The sequence below is a fragment of the Salvelinus fontinalis genome, chromosome 14, assembly GCF_029448725.1.
Source record: "Salvelinus fontinalis isolate EN_2023a chromosome 14, ASM2944872v1, whole genome shotgun sequence".
Classification (NCBI taxonomy): Eukaryota; Metazoa; Chordata; class Actinopteri; order Salmoniformes; family Salmonidae; genus Salvelinus; species Salvelinus fontinalis.
In genome coordinates, this window is record NC_074678.1 from 30,286,355 (window position 1) to 30,308,189 (window position 21,835).

The following is a 21,835-nucleotide window of genomic DNA, read 5'->3' on the forward strand; positions in this document are numbered from 1 at the left end:
AAGCAAGGAAAGGAAACTTTGACTCAACATGTCCAGTTGAAAATGAGCCCAAGCCTTTATATTCTGACATTTAGCATAAACAATCCAATTCAGAGCAACAGTAGGCCTACAAATGCCTACCTCTCGTAAATGGTGTGGGTGTTCTATTAAATTCTGTGAGGGAACTCCTCTCCTGAATAATCAGCAGGACTATTAAAACAGCAATTACTCAAATTTAATAATGATTTCAGATGAGCACTCAAGCCAATCCACACCCAGACAGCCAATAATGCACAATTCAGAACTACAAAAACAAGGTTAGTGTTCCAAGGGATTCCAGTGTATCCGTTGCAAAAGACGATAGGCATATCGTAATATTGACAGAATCATATAACGCTATACATATAGCGCTTTAATAGCGCTATACCTGAGTCCATGTGCACATCTCCTTGCCTCTCCTCACTGCTGGTGGCGTGCTTTGCGTTGGCCCTAAAAATTGATCTGAATCAAACACGTCCCTTGATGAAATCCAAACCTCTAGGGCTGAGTCTACACAGGCAGCCTAACTCTGATATTATTTTCACTAATTGGTCTTTTGACCAATCCAGATCTGAAAAAGATCTGATGTGAAAAGATCTGATATGATTGGTCAAAAAACAATAAGTGAAAAAAATATCAGAATTGGGCTGGCTGTGTGAACACAGCCTAATAAACGCTGCCATTGGTAGCCTATTCCTATTTTTCTCTTTGCACTTCTGGCATACAGGTGCATTTACTGGACCATGCTTACTTTCTGTTAAGTTGCCATTCAGTATGGGGCAGATCAATGAAACCCACACTGCAGAAAAACACTTCACTTTTGTATTCTTGCATTGACATCAAAACCAGTTTTCATGCAACTGTGTCTAATTTATATTATTTCATGACACGCTTTGGGCCTCCATTATTTCCATGCATTGGTTTAATTCAATACATGGATAATATATGGATAAATTTGCACAAATTACCAATTTAGACAAAAGGAGTAGAAATTAGTTTCATCTGAAACAGCAACAGAGAGAGAGACAACAGTAACCGTATTTATTTGGACATGGAATAGAACATTCAGTTGAAGTCGGAAGTTAACATACACCTTAGCCAAATACATTTAAACTCAGTTTTTCACATTTCCTGACATTTAAATTCCCTGTCTTAGGTCAGTTAGGATCACCACTTTATTTTAAGAATGTGAAATTTCTGAATAATAGTAGAATAGCGAATTATTTATTTCAGCTTTTATTTCTTTCATCACATCCCCAGTGGGTCAGAAGTTTACATACACTCAATTAGTAGCATTGCCTTTAAATTGTTTAACTTGGGTCAAATGTTTTGGGTAGCCTTCCACAAGCTTCCCACAATAAGTTGGGTGAATCTCGGCCCATTCCTCCTGACAGAGCTGGTGTAACTGAGTCAGGTTTATAAGCCTCCTTGCTTGCACATGCTTTTTCAGTTCTGCCAACACATTTTCTATAGGATTGAGGTCAGGGCTTTGTGATGGCCACTCCAATACTTTGACTTTGTTGTCCTTAAGCCATTTTGCCACAACTTTGGAAGTATGCTTGGGGTCATTGTCCATTTGAAAGACTCATTTGCGACCAAGCTTTAATTTCCTGACTGATGTCTTGAGATGTTGCTTCAATATATCCACATAATTTTCCTGCCTCATGATGCCATCTATTTTGTCAAGTGCACCAGTCCCTCCTGCAGCAAAGCAACCCCACAACATGATGCTGCCACCCCCGTGCTTCACAGTTGGGATATTGTTCTTTGGCTGGCAAGCCTCCCCCTTTTTCCTCCGAACATAACGATGTTCATTATGGCCTAAGGTCTATTTTTGTTTCATCAAACCAGAGGACATTTCTCCAAAAAGTACGATGTTTGTCCCCATGTGCAGTTGCAAACTGTAGTCTGGCTTTTTATGGCGGTTTTGGAGCAGTGGCTTCTTCCTTGCTGAGCAGCCTTTCAGGTTATGTTGATATAGGACTCGTTTTACTGTGGATATAGATACTTTTGTACCTGTTTCCTCCAGCATCTTCACAAGGTCCTTTGCTGTTGTTCTGGGATTGATTTGCACTTTTCGCACCAAAGTATGTTCATCTCTAGGAGACAAAATGCGTCTCTTTCCTGAGTGGTATGATGGCTGCGTGATCCCATGGTGTTTATACTTGCGTACTCTTGTTTGTACAGATTAACGTGGTACCTTCAGGTGTTTGGAAATTGCTCCCAAGGATGAACCAGACTTTTTTTCTGAGGTCTTGGCTGATTCATCTTGATTTTCCCATGATGTCAAGCAAAGAGGCAATGAGTTTCGAAGGTAGGCCTTGCAATATATCCACAGGTACACCTCTAATTGACTCGAATGATGTCTATTAGCCTATCAGAAGCTTCTAAAGCCATGACATCCTTTTCTGGAATTTTCCACGCTGTTTAAAGGCACAGTCAACTTAGTGTATGTAAACTTCTGACCCACTGGAATTGTGATACAGTGAATTATAAGTGAAATAATCTGTAAACAATTGTTGAAAAAACTACTTGTGTCATGCACAAAGTAGATGTCCTCACCGACTTGCCAAAACTATAGTTTGTTAACAAGAAATTTGTGGAGTGGTTGAAAAACAAGTTTTAATGACTCCAACCTAAAATGTATGTAAACTTCCGACTTCAACTGTATGTCTACCTCCTCATGCCTTTTGCACACATTGTATATAGATTCTCTTTTTTTCTACCATGTTATTGACTTGTTTATTGTTTACTCCATGTGTAACTGTGTTGTTGTCTGTTCACACTGCTATGCTTTATCTTGGCCAGGTCGCAGTTGCAAATGAGAACTTGTTCTCAACTAGCCTACCTGGTTAAATAAAGGTGAAAAAAAAAAAAATGTCAATACAAACCACAAATAAATCATTTTCAAATAAAAGTATTCAAAATATCTGAAATTAAACTAAAAGCTTGAAATGCACTTTTACAGTGACAATCTGGGTAGGACAATACAGTGTTTTAATTCTAGACTGTATTGCTTTTATCACTGCTCCGCCTCAAACACACCAATGTCCAGCATGCAATGGGATACCAGACTCTTTCCCTGTAACCTACAGCTGTTGGGGGAAGCTTGAGCTGGGGTCCACTGCACTTCCTCTTTCAAACAAATACTTTTCAACATCTGAATGGCAAAAACACAGTTTGAATGAAAGCTAATATTGTTGTGGATTTGGTAGTTCCTGGTAGAATTTCAGAAAATAGTCCCAACTGAGTGCCATACAGCAATGCACTGCAAATATGTATGCAGCATATGTCACACACCAAAACCTACTGTAATCTTGTGCTGGACCACAGACATTTTACCAGATTCCATTGAAACCAATACATATGCTGAGGTATACTGCAAACACAGTAAGCTAAATGCTATTGACACACTTGATCATGAGAAAAACACACACATTGAATCACATTAGGTTTACCTTGTTTGGTCAACTAAAAAACATGTTGAGGTACAAGCGACAAAAATACTTTCATAAAGCTAAGCCCTACAGTACTTTCATATATTTCAAAAATTATTATTTTAAAGTTAAAGGAGATGACTGATTTATGGTACTGCCTGCAAATGTAATACATCTCCTTATCTTCAGTTCATTCATGTGTGCATATAGTCACCAACATAAGGAAATTAACAGAACTTGAAGGAGAGAGAGCCTGTTTAACTGACTGTATACCGTTGTTTGATTGATGAAATCTTTGGAAGTAACTTGCTGTAGGATGGAGGGATCCGGGTTGGTCAGCAGTATTCTGCCACAAAGTACTCCTTTCTTATAGACTTATGATGCACCTTCCTCTTACATTTCTAAACCTCTCAGAGTCCAACCAGGTGAGCCTGTTTAGGCCCCTATTACAGTTTACTTTATATAAACAGCAGAAGTGTCACAATAAGGGTCTCTCCACCACACATTACTCAGTCCACTGTAATGGTTCTCCATACTTACTATAGTAGCTACAGTATATGTTCAAGCTGGACAAAGGACTAATTTTCTCATATCACAGTAAGGTACAGTACAGTGAGGGTTTTGGTTGGGGAGGCATGTCTCCTGCCATGTCTTTATATCATACTGCTGCGCAAACTTGTCACTCTGGAGCCAGAGCAATCAGGATTTATGATTCATCTGAACCCTCATTGTAGTCTGGAGGTGTTGTCACCAAGTGACATTAAGCACTCTGGACTAGCTCATTGTGAACGTCGTCCTAGGGGCCTTCAGCAGTGGATCTCATATGCAATTTGTGAGTCGAGGAACAAGCCTGTGTGATTCAGAAACAAGCCCTCCGACTCGGCTGTCACCGGCTCTGCCTCCCCGCCCTCCCCTGCCATCCTTCTCATTGTCCGTATATCCGGCTCTATCTGGGGCTTTGTGGGAGACAGCGCTTCCTGCTGTTGGTACCCCAGGGTGGTGGTAGTGGCTGTTGTGGAAGGTGGGAGGACGGGTTTAGCCCGGTTCAGAACATACATCTCGTGCCCGCGCTCATCCCGATACTCCTCCAGCTGGGCAAAGGTTGTTGGTCCGTCCGAGTAATCATTGACATACAGGATGCTTTCCTCCTTGTCATCTGTGTCCTTCTGCCGATGGTGTTGTCGGCTGTAGATCATGGCCACCAGGAGAAGAGCTGTGAGGGCCAGCAGGGAGATCCCTATGGCGATGGCAGTCTGAGTAGCAGCTCCCAGTGCGCTGAAGGCCATGCTGCCAAGGGCGTACAAGGGCTCTCGACTCACGTCTGACGACGTCGGCCGATTAGAGCGCAGACGAGGCCAGGATGGAGCGTAGGAGGCAGGGGACCAACTGGACGAGGACGAAGAGTTGATTGCGAGCTGAAAGGTCACACGGGCCACCCCTCCAGCGTTCCAAGCTTCGCACTCATACAGCCCGGCGTGAGCCACTGTCACGTTGCTAAGGAACAGCATCCCACTGCCCGTGTCTGGATCGAAGCGCTCCCCATCCTCCTTCTGGAGTCTCACCCGTCCTGCAGCTGGATGTATTGCATCCTCAGCCCCCACAGTCCCTACACCGCCCAGGTCCTGCACCAGCCCCCGGGGGGAGAGCTGCACCTTACCCTGGGAAGCCTTCTTCCAGGTGACCTGCGGCCGGGGGTAACCAGATGCATGGCAGGAGACGCGCAGGCTCTCCCCCAGGCGCACGGCCAGGCGGCGGGGTTCCAGCTGCACCAGAGGGGGGATGCACACCAGGCTGTTAAGAGGCACCTGCACCAGGCTGAGGTGGGAGAGGCGGGGTGGCTCAGAACAGACAAGGCGCCGCTCGGCCGAGCTCAGCAGGCGCTGGCCCTCCTCATCGATCCAGCTGCGTAGCCAGTGCAGGGCACAGTCGCAACGCCACGGATTGTCTACAGTAGGAAATTATAATTTGAGGGGGTAGGTGTGGCAAAGTCAACAAAGGGTAATGGAAAGGATGCAACACAACATTGAGACAATTAAGACAAAACATTTGAAAGAGGTAATTCTATTTGAAGAACAAGGTCAATATATTTACTGTAGGCTTCTTTTTTGGTCCCACAGCCCTAGCCCAAATCCTGTCCTTTGGCCCTCACCTGTGACACGCAGCACCTGCAGGCTGACGAGGGGCCGCAGGGTGGCAGGGCCGATGGTGTGCAGGTTATTCCGGCTGAGGTCAAGCAGGGCCAGAGAGGACAGACCAACTAGAGCTTGGTCTCCCAGCATCTCAATGCTATTCTGCTGCAGGTGAAGCTCTTGAAGACGCTATGGAAGCAGGGATTGTAATCATTATTAGTAATGAATATAATGTAGAGGAAGTGGTTTAAGTTGAAGTGTTGATTGTTGTGGTGGAACTCTAGATAATTACCAGGACAAACTGTTTACAAGGGAGGAGGGGAACACTAGCATTGGTTTGACAAAACATTAACTGAGTTACTGATAATATGGGGACTGACCTGTAGGCCTCTGAAGGTATAGTCCTGTAGGCGAGTGATGTCATTTCCTGCCAGGTAGAGGATGCGGAGGTGATCCAGGCCCCTGAACATGTCTGCTGTGACCAGGTGGATGCGGTTCCCGTTGAGGGCCAGCTCCAGAAGCTGACCCTGGCTCTGGAAGGCCCCGGGCTCCAGTGCTGAGATACTGTTGTTCTGCAGATACAGGTAGTGCAGACGGCCCAGCTGGGAGAGGTCTGACAGACGGATCTGCCCGATAGCATTGTCCTGAAGGAAGATGGTCTAAATGGAATAGATGAGCATAAGTAACAATGGGCATAACTCCTTATGTAAACTCTAAGAAGAGTAGGTACGTCTGAGTGAGTGTATGGATGATTCAAGCATGGCTATATTGTGGGTGGTATCTGGGAAACAGACATATAGACATATTGAGTCAATGCTAACCTGTGTAGAAGCTGGGACATGTGAGGGGATGTCCCGGAGGCCTGTAGAGCCACACTCCACAGTCAGGCTGTAGCAGCGACATCCCACTGGACAGCCAACGGATGGGAGAGCGTGGAGAGATAATATCACGATAGCCAGAAGAGAGAAGGCCATCGCACCAATAGGACAGAGATCCTAGAAAGAGAGACAGACAGATTGAGGAAAGAGAAATGGAGGTTTAAGCAGTGTTTCCCAACTCCAGTCCTCCAGTATCCCTAACAGTACACATTTTTGTTAAAGCCACAGACAAACACACCTGATTCAACTCATAAAGGGCTTGATGATAAGTTGACAAGTTGATTCAGGTGTGTTTGTCCAGGGCTTCAATAAAAATTGGTACTGTTGGGGGACTGGAGTTAGGACATTGGTTTAGAGAGGGCAGGGTAAAACTGGTTAAAGTAACAAAGAAATATATAATTTTGTTGACAATATCCCAATCTGGTCATTTGTATATGTTATTGTGAACTCAAAGGGGCCATACTTGCGAACATAAGCAACCATTTAAATGTAAACAGTTTCTCCGACTCAAAATATGTATCAGCCAATTAAAATCGTTGATTTACTTGCACGTGGCAGAATGCGAAACTGTAGCCAGTCCAGTCAGATAAAATGGCACGTTAGCCCTATGCTATGTGGTTACACTTACATTTAGCCTTACAACATTTTATAGGCTATGCATTATGATAATCATCCACTTTGTCACATGCGTTCTGAATTGAGCATCAAGGACCGGCAGTAAAAAAAAAGAATCCTCAACAAAAAAGCTTGATGCGAGGGGGGCCTCAAACCCATGGTTAAAGTGCACTATTGATTTAGAGTCAAAAAAATGTGTGCCACCTAAAAGCGATGTTGATAATAGTAGCCAACATGACTACTATTTGACAAATACATAAGGCTCTTCGTTTTTTTTAACGTTATATGATAAACTTACATAAAAGTGTTTATATTTTTTTACATAAAAGCACATGTTCTTTTGCTCCCCAGTATCTCTACCTGCACATCATCATCTGCACACCTATCACTCCAGTATTAATGCTAAATTGTAATTATTTCGCCTCTAGGGCCTATTTATTGCCTACCTCCCTACTCTTCTACATTTGCACACACTGTACATAGATTTTTCTATTTTTCTTTTCTATTGTGTTATTGACTGTACGTTTGTTTATGTGTAACTCTGTGTTGTTGTTTTTGTCGCACTGCTTTGCTTTATCTTGGCCAGGTCACAGTTGTAAATGAGAACTTGTTCTCAACTGGCCTACCTGGTTAAATAAAGGTTAAATAAAAAATAAAATAAATAAATAAACATGGATGTGTGTGAAACAGATAAACGAAAACGTTGGATTTTGTCATATATAAAAATGTTGTATAATGCTAGTAGTAGTTAGTAGCCTAGTCAAGGATGCATCAATGCAATATTTGCATACAACATTTTGTTACAGACCAATGGAACAAGAGTAATCCTTGAATTTGTTAGCTTAAAATGTCCCTCTAGTGGCCCGGGTTGACCTATTTTAAGAAATGCCATTGGTTGGTGGATATAAAGTCTAAGATCTTTGATAGGCTGATGGAGAATTTGTTCCAGGATATAATCACTGCCACCCGGTGAGGTTAGCAAAGGGCTAACTTGTGCCATGTTATCTGATGGGACCAGCTACAATTTAGTGTTCCGTCACATGCAAGTAAATCAACGATTTCAATTAGCTGATACGCATTTTGAGCGGAAAAACTGGGCCCCAAAATGTTCTGCCCTAGCGCATAAACAAAATGCAAGTGTCAGTACTCATGTTACATGCTGACAGAATACAGTGTCACGTAGAATCAGATCAGAAAAAAGGGCAGTTTATTACATGGCTGTTGCTTTCTATGATATTAATCCAGGTTGCTTCTGGGCTGACTTCACCAGACTGTCAAAAATAATAGTTGGTCTTTTTTAAATGACTACTCTATCAATTAATGTATTTTCTCTGCATCTTACATGTAAGGCATGCTATACTTGTATGTGGCTTCGGATGATGACTGTAAAAAAAAATGTCACAGAAACAAATTGGATGGAAATTAACTTTGTCTCACTTCAGTAGGCTAATGAAGGGCCACTTAATTTTCACAAACTGATTAGGAACGCTAAAACAATATTGAGGAGTCTTTATTAGGAAGATTCCATTGCCTGCCCTCCAAACATAAGCTGCTGCTGCAGGCAGCTGTGGAAGTACAGGCTTGTGTTGACAGATAAGCACAACATTTCCTTGGAGAAGATGAAGTCAATTCCAGACAGTGAGCATCTTCCTCTAATAAGCCTGACACCTAGCAAGGGCCTGGAGGCATTCAGCTGCGATGTAGCTCCAGGGGAATAGGCTATGCAGCATCCATGGTGGTATTGATATGTTTTGTAAAAGAAGCCTATCATGGCCATGCCTCTAAGATCTGATGCTCCTGACTTCATAGCACTGATTGCATATGAGAGGCCTTTTGGGGTTTGTAGCCTATTGTAACTGCAATAAGTCAGAGGATGAGAATATGCCAAAAATGAATCATAGCAAATATTCAGCAGATGATAATTATTTATATCTAGGCCTAGACAGATGGCTACACAACCACCGCTTACAACTAATTTATGAAAATATGAACACTAATAATGTTATTACTTGGCCTACTACTAATAAGTAATAACATATAATGAATAATAGTCATGCGTTGTTATATCATAATTACTCACACGATTCCTCTTATTTATATTGTGTAGGCTGATAATGTAGCCTACAACAATACGCTACCACAATAAATCAATATCTGATACAACCTACACTGTGATAAAAACGACTAAACATTAGAATACACACTGCCCAGTCCACAATATATCACCGTTTTTTAAAGAAAAAGAGGCACCATCGATGGGCACATACCAGATAAGGATGTAGAGATGCGCTATACAATTACAATCGCCCAGATTTCGAATGGATCCGCACGGAAGAGCGCGTTATTATTTTGATGGGAATCACATATATATCGTATATATTGGTACGTTAAAATCATATTCTAACGGGATCTCCTCGGTAAAAGACACATCCGACGTTTTGAACACATTGTCCAAGGCTACTGTCGAGCCATTATTATGTCAGAGGGCCCCGCAAATAAATAGGCTAAAGAATAATAACCGATACGTGAAGGCTACAGTATACGGCCACACTCCAAAATAGAAGCTTCAAGCCGATAGACTAGTAATCCAAAAAATGCAAAATTATTTTGATGAATCAGGATTTCTCCTTTTTCTTTAACATCCTATGTTATCTTGTCAACCTTCTTGCGCTCGTACGGTGTCATCCAATTCACTACGTTCCTCGTCTCTAGCCCCTCCCTTTCTCTCTCAAATGGATCACATAACAGCGTTACAGTTGAATTGTTACACTTGCTTTGTTTCCTTCTTGCCTTTTGTTTTCTGTGATCTATTCCAGACTTTCCTATCAAATAAATAGCTTGGATACCACTTTCTATGCCTTGTTTCTAAATCACATACAAACGCGCGCAGGCATACAGCGTTTCTCAAACTCAGTACTCAGGACCCCCAAGGGGTGCAGGTTTTTTTTTCTTCCCTAACACTACACAGCTGATTCAAATGATCAAAGACTGATGATTAGTTGATTATTTCAATCAGCTGTGTAGTGCTAGGGCAAAAACCAAAACGTGCACCCCTTGGGGTCCCGAGGACGGAGTTTGGGAAACCCTGCACCATCCTTTCCCTTAGTCCTATGTTTCTTTCATTATGGTAACAGTGTCTTCATCACTAAAAGCTTAATCCACATTATTGCAACATAATAACAATATTACTATCTAATCCATTTTAATGAGGAGGGGAAGGAGGAGAAGGAGGATTGTAACCATTAGGATTTAGGATAGTAGGTGGTAATCCATGACTGGATCCTTATATTCCTTCATGAGAGACAAATACAATGAGTGAGTAATGTGATCAGTGATATTAACTAGTTTAAATGCATGAGGTGTTTCTCAATATATGCCCATTTTGGGCCACAATGGGCTTATGTGACAAACACTGTGAGTTGGGATAAACACAACACAAATATCCCTGGATCCAAAGGCAAATTAGGTGGTGTCTTAGAGTTTCAGGATATTGAGACAAAAAGCAATTTTTAGGCATCCGAAAAATGTCCACTACTGTATAGGGGACTGGGGTCGCCTGCTGGTAAGACTGAGGAAGCTACCCAGATCAATAAAGGTGGTTGTGTTCTCGACAGGAGCGGAGCAACATGCAATGGAACACTGTGTTACTAGGACCTCTGCTGGCAGCTTCTTGCTTGTTCAGGGATGAACACTATTATATGATTTATAGTATATAATGTTCAATGTTTAATCCTAAAATTTTGGCAAATTATTTGAGAAATCACATTAAAGATACACATCTCGTCCATGAGTGTGCAAAGCTGTCCTCAAGGCAAATGGTGGCTACTTTGAAGAATCTCAAATATAAAATATGTTTAGATTTTTTAACACTTTTTTGGTTACTACATGATTCCATATGTGTTATTTCACAGTTTTGAAGTCTTCATTATTATTCTACAATGTAGAAAATAATAGAAATAAAGAAAAACGCTTGAATGAGTAGGTGTGTACAAACTTTTGACTGGTACTGTATATCGGAAGCGTCTATTACAAGTGGCGTATGTAATATAATCAATACAATGTAATATAATTAATATTAATTAATTAATTATTTGGTTGAAATGATGTGGAAATAATTTTGATTCAACCAGTTTTTGCCCAGTGGGATAGGTCTGCTGCCGTATAGCAGCCTGAGATGGAGGAGGTAGAGGAATGCGTTGTTGATAGGGAGATGGACAAAGTGAAAAGTGAGAGAAAAATAAAACCTAAATACATATTTCTGAAGTGTTTGAGAAGATTCACAAATCAAGTCTTTCCAGTCTTCTTTGACTGATTCCGATCTATGTCACCCGTGTGTAACTAGTGCATTTTTTGTTATTTCAAATTAAGGATTGAGATAGGCAAAGAGAAAACAGATGCACTTACATTCTGAATTGCCACTTCAAGAAATGCATCAGTTGAATGGGATGGAGCAAGAATGGATACCTTCAAACTACCAATCAAAGTCTGAATATCTAAAAGATATGCCATAAGTAGCTTTGCACGAGCGAACTGGAAAAGCTCAGAGGATCATGAGCCTATCACCTGTTTCTGTAGAGTGAGGCAGGCAGCTTGATGTACAAATACACCACCTGGACAGGACGCTAGTCTATCACAGGGCCTTACCTCCAATCTATCTCCTTAATGTTGAGTGTCAAGCATCAGGTCCCATTTTTACAGTCTTTAGTATGATTTGGTCGATTATCAAACCCAGTTTCCAACCTTCCAATCGCAGGGTGGGCACTCTAATCCCAAGGCCACTGAGTTGGTATGACATACTTTGAGTTAATGGCAGACATTTTTTTCTATTTCACCCACTCCGCTTTGATGTTGGTGTCCTGTGATTTTAAGACACTTGACATTGAAACTCAGGCGTTTTTGGTGTTACCCAAGATAGGTATAAAACAAAATACTATGAATCACGTCATGTACACTGTAACTGTAATCAATGATTTCAAAAATAGGTATCAAGGGTTCTGACCTTCTGTGCAGGTATCTGCATAGTCGGGACAGCAGTCATTTTGAGTCTGACAAGACTCGTCACAGAAGCACCCTTTGAAGCAGTTCACGTTAGTGCCTTTACAGCACAGGGCCGGCTGCGCAGAACAATTTCCTTTAGGGAGATTGGAAAAACACATTTTATTGGAACAGGAAGGTTAAATGTAAAGCCTTGATGAAATGTAGAAAAAGGAGGAAGGGAAATGCTGTTAAGGTACACAATAGTAGATTTTGGTAGACAGAAGCTGCTCTTGGTAAAAGGGGTAAATCGGTCATCAAAAAGAAAGGAGGACCAAGACACTTCATATAATTAATTAAAATGTATTTATTTGTATGGCATGTTCAATGGAAACAAAGTTTAAAAACTCTGACGTGTTTCGGTTGCATGGCCTTCGTCAGGGAGTACAAAGAAATTATAATACAATGTCCTCATTAGAACAGCTTTTTCCAATCATCCCTGATTTGAAGAGGGAGTGGTTACAGCATTAATTTGACAACACCTAGTAAGCAATACTATACACATTAAAAAGTTAAATACAGTAAATATGTCATAAAAAATGCAACTCCGAGCTCGAGGCATCAGAACCCCTAGAAAGATAGTTCCAACCTTGAATATAACTGGGCAAAGTGCCAAGAATCAGAGAGCCATCTATAACATAGTACCCTAAAGCACAGCAAACATGTACAACAAGTCTAAACATAGCTGAGGGGAATAGAGCAAAAATGGCCACTAGGTGACAGCAAATGGACCTATCACGACACTACAAGAAAGGTGAGAAATTCATATCTTAATTTAAACCAGGGTACTTAGTGCCCTGTAGTTTGTAAATCCATATCTTCATTTAAACCAGGGTACTTAGTGGCCTGTAGTTTGTAAATCCCCAAACTTTCCCTTTGGTTTAGCTGTTTAAAAGACGGTCCCCTTTTCTAATTGAGGCCGGAACATGATCAATACCCATAGCTTGTAGGGAGGCAGGGTTGCCATGGTGTTAGGACTTGTAGTGCCTTGCCATGGGGTAGTGTTCATTGCCTACCCATATTGCGTACTTGTGTTCTACTAAGCGGTCTTGAAGGCGTCTCTTTGTCCGTCCAATGTAGAACACCTTGCACTGTGGACATTCCAATCTGTAGATGACATGAGTGGTTTTACAGTTAATGAAATTCTTGATGTGATACTCCATTTTAGAAGCAGTGATAACAAAAAACATTTTCTGTGCAATATTTCTGCAATGGTTGCATTTAAAAGAACCCTTGGGTTTGTGGTCTAGCCAAATTCTTTGAGAGTCACCAGGAAGATAGCTGTGAACTAATTTGTCATTTAGGGTAGGACATCTCTTATAGCGTATGACTGGTGGCTCTGGGAAGACTTGGCGTAGTAGCGTATCACTTTTGATTATTCCCCAATTCTTTTTAATGATTCTTTTAATGTTCTCTGCTTCAGTGCTATATTTTGTAACAAAGTACACTCTCTCTGATGCACCACGTGGCATTCCCCTTTGCAACAAGTTCTCTCTCTCAAGTCATCCGGCTCTTATATACCTGCATCTTTCAGGACCTGAGCACTGTAGCCCCGATTCAAGAAGCAATTTTCCAATTCAGCAGATTTGACACTGTAATCTGTTTCCTGATTGCAAATTCTGCAGACTTTGGAATTGGCCATATGGAATGTTCTCTTTAAGCCTTTTGGGGTGAAAACTGTCTTCCCTCAGAATGGTATTCCCATCTGTAGGCTTCCTAAAGATTAATGTGTGCAAACTACCTTTGACATCAGTAAAAATGACAATGTCCAAAAAATGTATGTTATCATTTCTGTACTCCATAGTTAGTTTGATGTTAGGGTTAATGCTGTTAAGGTATTGGTGGAAGGAAATACGTTCATCTTCTGAGCCGGACCAAAACAGGCAAACATCATCAATATAGCGTCCTCACCATATAATCCAGTCAAAGATCTGGGTTTTAGAAGGATCCAAAATGAAGTAATTTTCCCATTTACCTAAGTACAAACCAGCATAGGAAGGGCTTGTAGCAAGCTTCCATGGCACATCCTTCGACTTGTTTAAATATACAGTCCTGACAAAGATGTTAATATTAAGAGTCTATTCAGTCAGCGAGTCAATGAATTCTGTGGGAGGCATCTCACTCTCAGGCCAGGTACTCAAGAAATGGTGCATAGCTGCCAATCCTTCCTCAAGTTCAATGGTGGTGTATAGAGACTCCACATCCATGGTGACCAAAAAAGAAGCTGTACCTATATTGTTGAATTCCTTATTTTTGTTCAACACATCTGTGGTATCCCCAAGACGGCGTAGCAGTGTAGACGTCTTTGTCCTGTCGTGTCCCGTGTCCCTTGTATATATCTTTTTACATCTTTTTCTTCGCATATCTTTTAAAAATTCTTTCTTAAACCTCAACTTCTAAATACTCTCCTGCAACCCGCCTCACCCAATGTGGCGTGGATCTGCTTTTTTCTAAAGTATTTCTATTTACTTCTGATCTGGAATCCATCTACTGAAGATAGCCAGCTAACTGCCTACTAGCTATCAGTTAGCAAACCATTGCTAGCGGTCATCAGCTAACCTTTAGCTCGGAAAGCTCTCGCTAGTTCGAACAACGTGACTAAAACCAGAGCATAACGGACCTATTTCTCTCCATATCCCCGGATTCCTACCGCAAACTCTGAACATTTTCATCTGGATCTTCGTAACTAGCTAACCACAATCCCGGGTGACCACTCCTGGCTAGCGTTTCCATCCCGGAGCAGGCACCGGAGCAGGCACCAATTAGCCTGAAGCTAATTGGCTAGGGCTCCTGTGCTACCACTGAAGTCCACTCCTGGGCTACAAGACCCGGACCCATTTACTGCCGGTACAAAGCACGGAACCCCGCCTATCCTCTATGACTGGAATACCGACATAATCTGCCCGGGGACTCCAACAGGCCCCTCAGGCGTGACGCCCGCTGAAGGCCCATTCTGCTAACCTACTAGGCCTGTTAGCTACCTAGAGCTACCTGGAACCCTGCTAATTCCACGACTGGTCTATCGACGTCACCGCACGAAGAGGCAAAAACAGACTTCCCCCCCATCGCGACGTCCCCCAAAGGCTAACTTGCCTGCCCCGGTCTGCTAACTGCTAGCTTATCTTGCAGCTAGCGCAGCCAGGAAGCTAGCACCAGTTAGCAAACACAATTCTACAATTCACAACCTCTCGCCATCGCTATCCGGCTTGGATTCTCTGTCGACACGACCACGTCTGGTTTGCAGACGTGCCCTCAACCGGTGCCCTCAACCGGCCTCCGTCTGAGCAGACCCCCTCCGTCTGAGCAGACCACCCCCCCGGGCTACTAACTTTAAACGCGTGCTAGCTTAGTGGAGGCCTCACTACTCCATCTACGGCTGCCCCCTGGACACTATGATCAATTGGCTACATAGCTGATGCCTGCTTGACTGTCCATTAATTCACGGTACTCCATTCTGTTTATTTGTGTTTTATCTGTCGGCTCTGTGCCTTAACTCAGGATCTGTGTGTAGTTAATCCGACCCTCTCTGCCCAGTCGTCGCCATTTTTACCTTCTGTTGCTGTGTTAGCTGACTAGCTGCTGTTATCTCACCTGCTGTTTTAGCTAGCTCTCCCAATCATGACCTGCAATCACTTTATGCCTTATTGTATGTCTCTCTCAAATATCAATATGCCTTGCATACTGTTGTTCAGGCTAGTTATCATTGTTTTGGTTTGCAATGGACCCCGTAGTTCCACTCTCCGTACCTCTGATACCTCCTTTGTCCCAACCCCCACACATGCGGTGACCTCACCCATTGAGACCAGCATGTCCAGAGATACAACCTCTCTTATCATCACCCAGTGCCTGGGCTTGCCTCCGCTGTACCCGTGCCCCACCATACCCTGGTCTGCACATTATGCCCAGAATCTATTCTACCACGCCCATAAATCTGCTCCTTTTATTCCTTGTCCCCAACGCTCTAGGCGACCAGTTTTGATAGCCTTTATCCGCACCCTCATCCTACTACTACTCTGTTCCTCGGGTGATGTGGAGGTAAACCCAGGCCCTGCATGTCCCCAGTCACCCTCATTTGTTGACTTCTGTGATCGAAAAAGCCTTGGCCTCATGCATGTCAACATCAGAAGCCTCCTCCCTAAGTTTGCCTTACTCACCGCTTTAGCACACTCTGCCAACCCTGATGTCCTTGCCGTGTCTGAATCCTGGCTTAGGAAGGCCACCAAAAACTCTGAGATTTCCATACCCTACTATAACACTTTCCGTCAAGATAGAACTGCCAAAGGGGGAGGAGTTGCAATCTACTGCAGAGATAGCCTGCAAAGTTCTGTCATACTTTCCAAGTCTATGCCCAAACAGTTCGAACTTCTAATTTTAAAAATTAATCTCTCCAGAAATAAGTCTCTCACTGTTGCCGCCTGCTACCGACCCCCCTCAGCTCCCAGCTGTGCCCTGGACACCATCTGTGATCATCTGTGACCTTCTGTTAGGTGACCTAAACTGGGATATGCTTAACACCCCGGCAGTCCTACAATCTAAGCTTGATGCCCTCAATCTCACACAAATCATCAAGGAACCCACCAGGTACAACCCTAAATCCGTAAACATGGGCACCCTAATAGACATTATCCTGACCAACTTGCCCTCCAAATACACCTCTGCTGTCTTCAATCAAGATCTCAGCGATCACTGCCTCATTGCCTGTATCCGCCACGGGTCCACGGTCAAACGACCACCCCTCATCACTGTCAAACGCTCCCTGAAACACTTCTGCGAGCAGGCCTTTCTAATCGACCTGGCCCGGGTACCCTGGAAGGATATTGACCTCATCCCGTCAGTTGAGGATGCCTGGTCATTCTTTAAAAGTTACTTCCTCACCATATTAGACAAGCATGCTCCGTTCAAAAAATGCAGAACCAAGAACAGATATAGCCCTTGGTTCACTCCAGACCTGACTGCCCTCGACCAGCACAAAAACATCCTGTGGCGAACTGCAATAGCATCGAAGAGCCCCCGTGATATGCAACTGTTCAGGGAAGTCAGGAACCAATACACGCAGTCAGTCAGGAAAGCAAAGGCCAGCTTTTTCAAGCAGAAATTTGCATCCTGTAGCTCTAACTCCAAAAAGTTCTGGGATACTGTAAAGTCCATGGAAAACAAGAGCACCTCCTCCCAGCTGCCCACTGCACTGAGGCTAGATAACACGGTCACCACTGATAAGTCCGTGATAATCGAAAACTTCAACAAACATTTCTCAATGGCTGGCCATGCCCTCCACCTGGCGACTCCAACCTTGGCCAACAGCCCCGCCCCCCCCCGCTGCTACTCGCCCAAGCCTCCCCAGCTTCTCCTTTACCCATATCCAGATAGCAGATGTTCTGAAAGAGCTGGAAAACCTGGACCCATACAAATCAGCTGGGCTTGACAATCTGGACCCCCTATTTCTGAAACTGTCCGCCGCCATTGTCGCACCCCCTATTACCAGCCTGTTCAACCTCTCCTTCTTATCATCTGAGATCCCCAAGGATTGGAAAGCTGCCGCTGTCATCCCCCTCTTCAAAGGGGGAGACACCCTGGACCCAAACTGTTACAGACCTATATCCATCCTGCCCTGCCTAGCTAAGGTCTTCGAAAGCCAAGTCAACAAACAGATCACTGACCATCTCGAATCCCACCGTACCTTCTCCGCTGTGCAATCCGGTTTCCGAGCCGGTCACGGGTGCACCTCAGCCACGCTCAAGGTACTAAACGATATCATAACCGCCATCGATAAAAGACATTACTGTGCAGCCGTCTTCATCGACCTGGCCAAGGCTTTCGACTCTGTCAATCACCATATTCTTATCGGCAGACTCAATAGCCTCGGTTTTTCTAATGACTGCCTTGCCTGGTTCACCAACTACTTTGCAGACAGAGTTCAGTGTGTCAAATCGGAGGGCATGTTGTCCGGTCCTCTGGCAGTCTCTATGGGGGTACCACAGGGTTCAATTCTCGGGCCGACTCTTTTCTCTGTATACATCAATGATGTTGCTCTTGCTGCGGGCGATTCCCTGATCCACCTCTACGCAGACGACACCATTCTGTATACTTCCGGCCCTTCCCTGGACACTGTGATATCTAACCTCCAAACGAGCTTCAATGCCATACGACACTCCTTCCGTGGCCTCCAACTGCTCTTAAATGCTAGTAAAACCAAATGCATGCTTTTCAACCGTTCGCTGCCTGCACCCGCAAGCCCGACTAGCATCACCACCCTGGACGGTTCCGACCTAGAATATGTGGACATCTATAAGTACCTAGGTGTCTGGCTAGACTGCAAACTCTCCTTCCAGACTCATATCAAACATCTCCAATCCAAAATCAAATCTAGAGTCGGCTTTCTATTCCGGAACAAAGCCTCCTTCACTCACGCCGCCAAACTTACCCTAGTAAAACTGACTATCCTACCGATCCTCGACTTCGGCGATGTCATCTACAAAATAGCTTCCAATACTCTACTCAGCAAACTGGATGCAGTTTATCACAGTGCCATCCGTTTTGTTACTAAAGCACCTTATACGACCCACCACTGCGACCTGTATGCCCTAGTCGGCTGGCCCTCGCTACATGTTCGTCGTCAGACCCACTGGCTCCAGGTCATCTACAAGGCTAGGGTAGGTAAAGTGCCGCCTTATCTCAGTTCACTGGTCACGATGGCTACACCCACCCGTAGCACGCGCTCCAGCAGGTGTATCTCACTGATCATCCCTAAAGCCAAAACCTCATTTGGACGCCTTTCCTTCCAGTTCTCTGCTGCCTGCGACTGGAACGAATTGCAAAAATCTCTGAAGTTGGAGACTTTTATCTCCCTCAACAACTTTAAAAATCTGCTATCCGAGCAGCTAACCGATCGCTGCAGCTGTACATAGTCCATCTGTAAACTACCCACCCAATTTACCTACCTCACCCCCATACTGCTTTTATTTATTTACTTTTCTGCTCTTTTGCACACCAGTATCTCTTCTTGCACATGATCATCTGATGATTTATCACTCCAGTGTAAATCTGCTAAATTGTAATTATTCGATTTATTGCCTACCTCATGCCTTTTGCACACATTGTATATAGATTCTCTTTTTCCTACCATGTTATTGACTTGTTTATTGTTTACTCCATGTGTAACTCTGTGTTGTTGTCTGTTCACACTGCTATGCTTTATCTTGGCCAGGTCGCAGTTGCAAATGAGAACTTGTTCTCAACTAGCCTACCTGGTTAAATAAAGGTGAAATAAAAAAAATAAAAAAATATCTTGAAGATAGATTGGGAGTGACTGCAAAAAAGGCTTAATAAAGTAAAAGATGGGTTCTGTTAGACTTTCATTACCACTAATGACTGGTCTGCCTGGGGGATTTTCAAGATTTTTGTGGACTTTTGGAAGAAGGTAAAAAGAAGCCATACGCAGACTGTCATTGAAAAGAAATGTTAACTCATTGTCTGAAATGTAATCATTCTCCTTAGTTTCTGTGAGGATCCCTTTTAATTCAGTTTTTAGGTCCTCTGTAGGGTTGAAGGTAAGAGATTGGTAGAATTCATCATTGTCTAATTGACGGTAGGCTTCTGTCACATATTTGTCTTTACTCCACACTACTGTAGCGCCACCTTTGTCTGCTTTTGTAACCACAATCCGTTCATTTTTGGACAACGATTCAACTGCATCCCTCTCTGTCTTAGAAAGTTACGTTGTGTTTGGTTAGAGTCAATTTTACCCTTAAACAGATTCTCCATATCAAAATTCACCTTGACAAGTGTATTTAGTGTGGCATTCTGGACAATGGGACAAAAGGTAGACTTGGGCATAGAAGGTGTTTTTGAGGGCACAGAAACTGCCTGACATGAAACACTGGTTTCTGTAGTTGGAGAGATGTTTTGCATGTACCAAGCCTTCAGATGTAGATTCCTTTAGAAACTCAATAGGTCAATCTTTGTGTTGAGTATGTGGGGGCAAAGGACAGTCCTTTAGACAAGACCCTTACACAATCATCAGAAAGGGGTTCTCCATAAATGTTGATCACAGCCTTGTTCTGGTCCTGCTCCATGTGGTTGGAGAGTCTTGATTTCTACCTCTCCCTTCCGCGTTGGCCTCTTCCGCGTCCTTTCCATCTCCTATTGGGGAACCTGCATGGCTCCTTTTCCTGGTCTAAAAATTATTGGGAGGAGCCTGCCTCTGACTGTCTGGGGTGACCCTCATTGTCACTGCTCGTAAAGTTGAAAGAAACTCTGACGCGTTTCGGCTGCTTGGCCTTCGTCGGGGAGTACAAAGAAATGATAATACAATGTCCTCTTTTGAACAGCTTTTTCCAATCATCCCTGATTAGAAGAGGGAGTGGTTACAGTATTCATTGGACAACATCTAGTAACCAATACTATACACATTAAAAAGTTAAATACAGTAAATATGTTATAAAAAATGCAACTCCAAGCTTGATGAAATGTGTTTAAAAAGTTAGCTTTCCGATGCACAGGGACTATGGTGATCAGCTAGAAACGTAGGCATTACAGATTCAGTCAGGAAGAGGTTGAAAATGTGAGTGAAGACACTTGCCAGTTGGTCCGCGCATGCTCTGAGTACACATCCTGGTAATCCGTCTGGCCCCGCGGCCTTGTGAATATTGACCTGTTTAAAGGTCTTGCTTACATCGGCTACGGAGAGCGTGCTCAAACAGTCATCTGGAACAGCTGGTGCTCTCATGCATACTTCAGTGTTACTTGCCTCGAAGTTAGCATTAAAGGTATTTAGGCCGTCTGGTAGGCTCGCATCACTAGGCAGCTCGCGGCTGGGTGTCCCTTTGTAGTTTGCAAGCCCTGCCACATCCGACGAGTGTCAGAGCCGTTGTAGTAGGATTCAATCTTAGTCCTGTATTGACGCGTTGCCTGTTTGACGGTTCGTCTGAGGGCATAGCGGGATTTCTTATAACTGTCTGGATTAGTGTCCCCAGCTCTTGCCTTTAGCTTGGTGAGGATGTTGCCTGTAATCCATGGCTTCTGGTTGAGATATGTACGTACGGTCACTGTGGGGACGACGTCGTTGATGCACTTATTGATGAAGCCAGGGACTGAGGTGGTATACTCCTCAATGCCATTGGATGAATCCCGGAACATATTCCAGTCTGTGCTAGCAAAACAGTCCTGTAGCATGGCATCTGCATCATCTGACCAGTTCCGATGCAGCCGACCACCCTGCATCATTACATCAATTTAAATCACTTCACTGCAACGTTAAGTCACATTTATCCAGCTCGACTGCTTCACGGCACAGACAAGGCAAAGAAATTGCAAAACTTTTCTAGAGCAGGTGGATCTAAATACATAACTTTCATAGTTCTATGATAAATAATGCGACCTACACACTTACTTAAATCTAAAATAAGTAAAGAAGTAATTTTGTGTGGAAGTCAAACATTTGTTTTAGGTCGGAGGCAGACACATTGCATATGCTCAGAATTACAAAATCGAGCCCTTACATAGACAACCCTTCTCCCCTTGTCTATAGGAGGGACGCATGCTGTTTAAATGTCACAAATGTTGATTTAAACATTCACAAATTTAACAGATTTGGACTATTTCTAATGTCATGATATCTTTGGTAAAGTAGTAAAGAAGGTGAAATATTTTGGGTAGATGTTCCTAAAAAGATGATAACTGCAGTATATTATAAAATATGAAAAGGCTTATTCATTCCATTTCATTT

General features: G+C 43.3%; 1 protein-coding gene across 1 annotated transcript; it reads right to left on the reverse strand.

The window, feature by feature from the left end:
* Positions 1-192: 192 nt before the first annotated feature.
* Positions 193-9,866, reverse strand: LOC129810599 (leucine-rich repeat-containing protein 24-like). Its single transcript, XM_055861283.1, has 5 exons — positions 9,345-9,866; positions 6,406-6,579; positions 5,965-6,243; positions 5,605-5,773; positions 193-5,400 (listed from the first exon to the last, which is right to left on the reverse strand). The coding sequence occupies exons 2-5, from the start codon at positions 6,556-6,558 to the stop codon at positions 4,262-4,264; spliced, it is 1,740 nt and encodes a 579-aa protein (XP_055717258.1). The 5' UTR covers positions 6,559-6,579; positions 9,345-9,866; the 3' UTR covers positions 193-4,261.
* Positions 9,867-21,835: the final 11,969 nt, after the last annotated feature.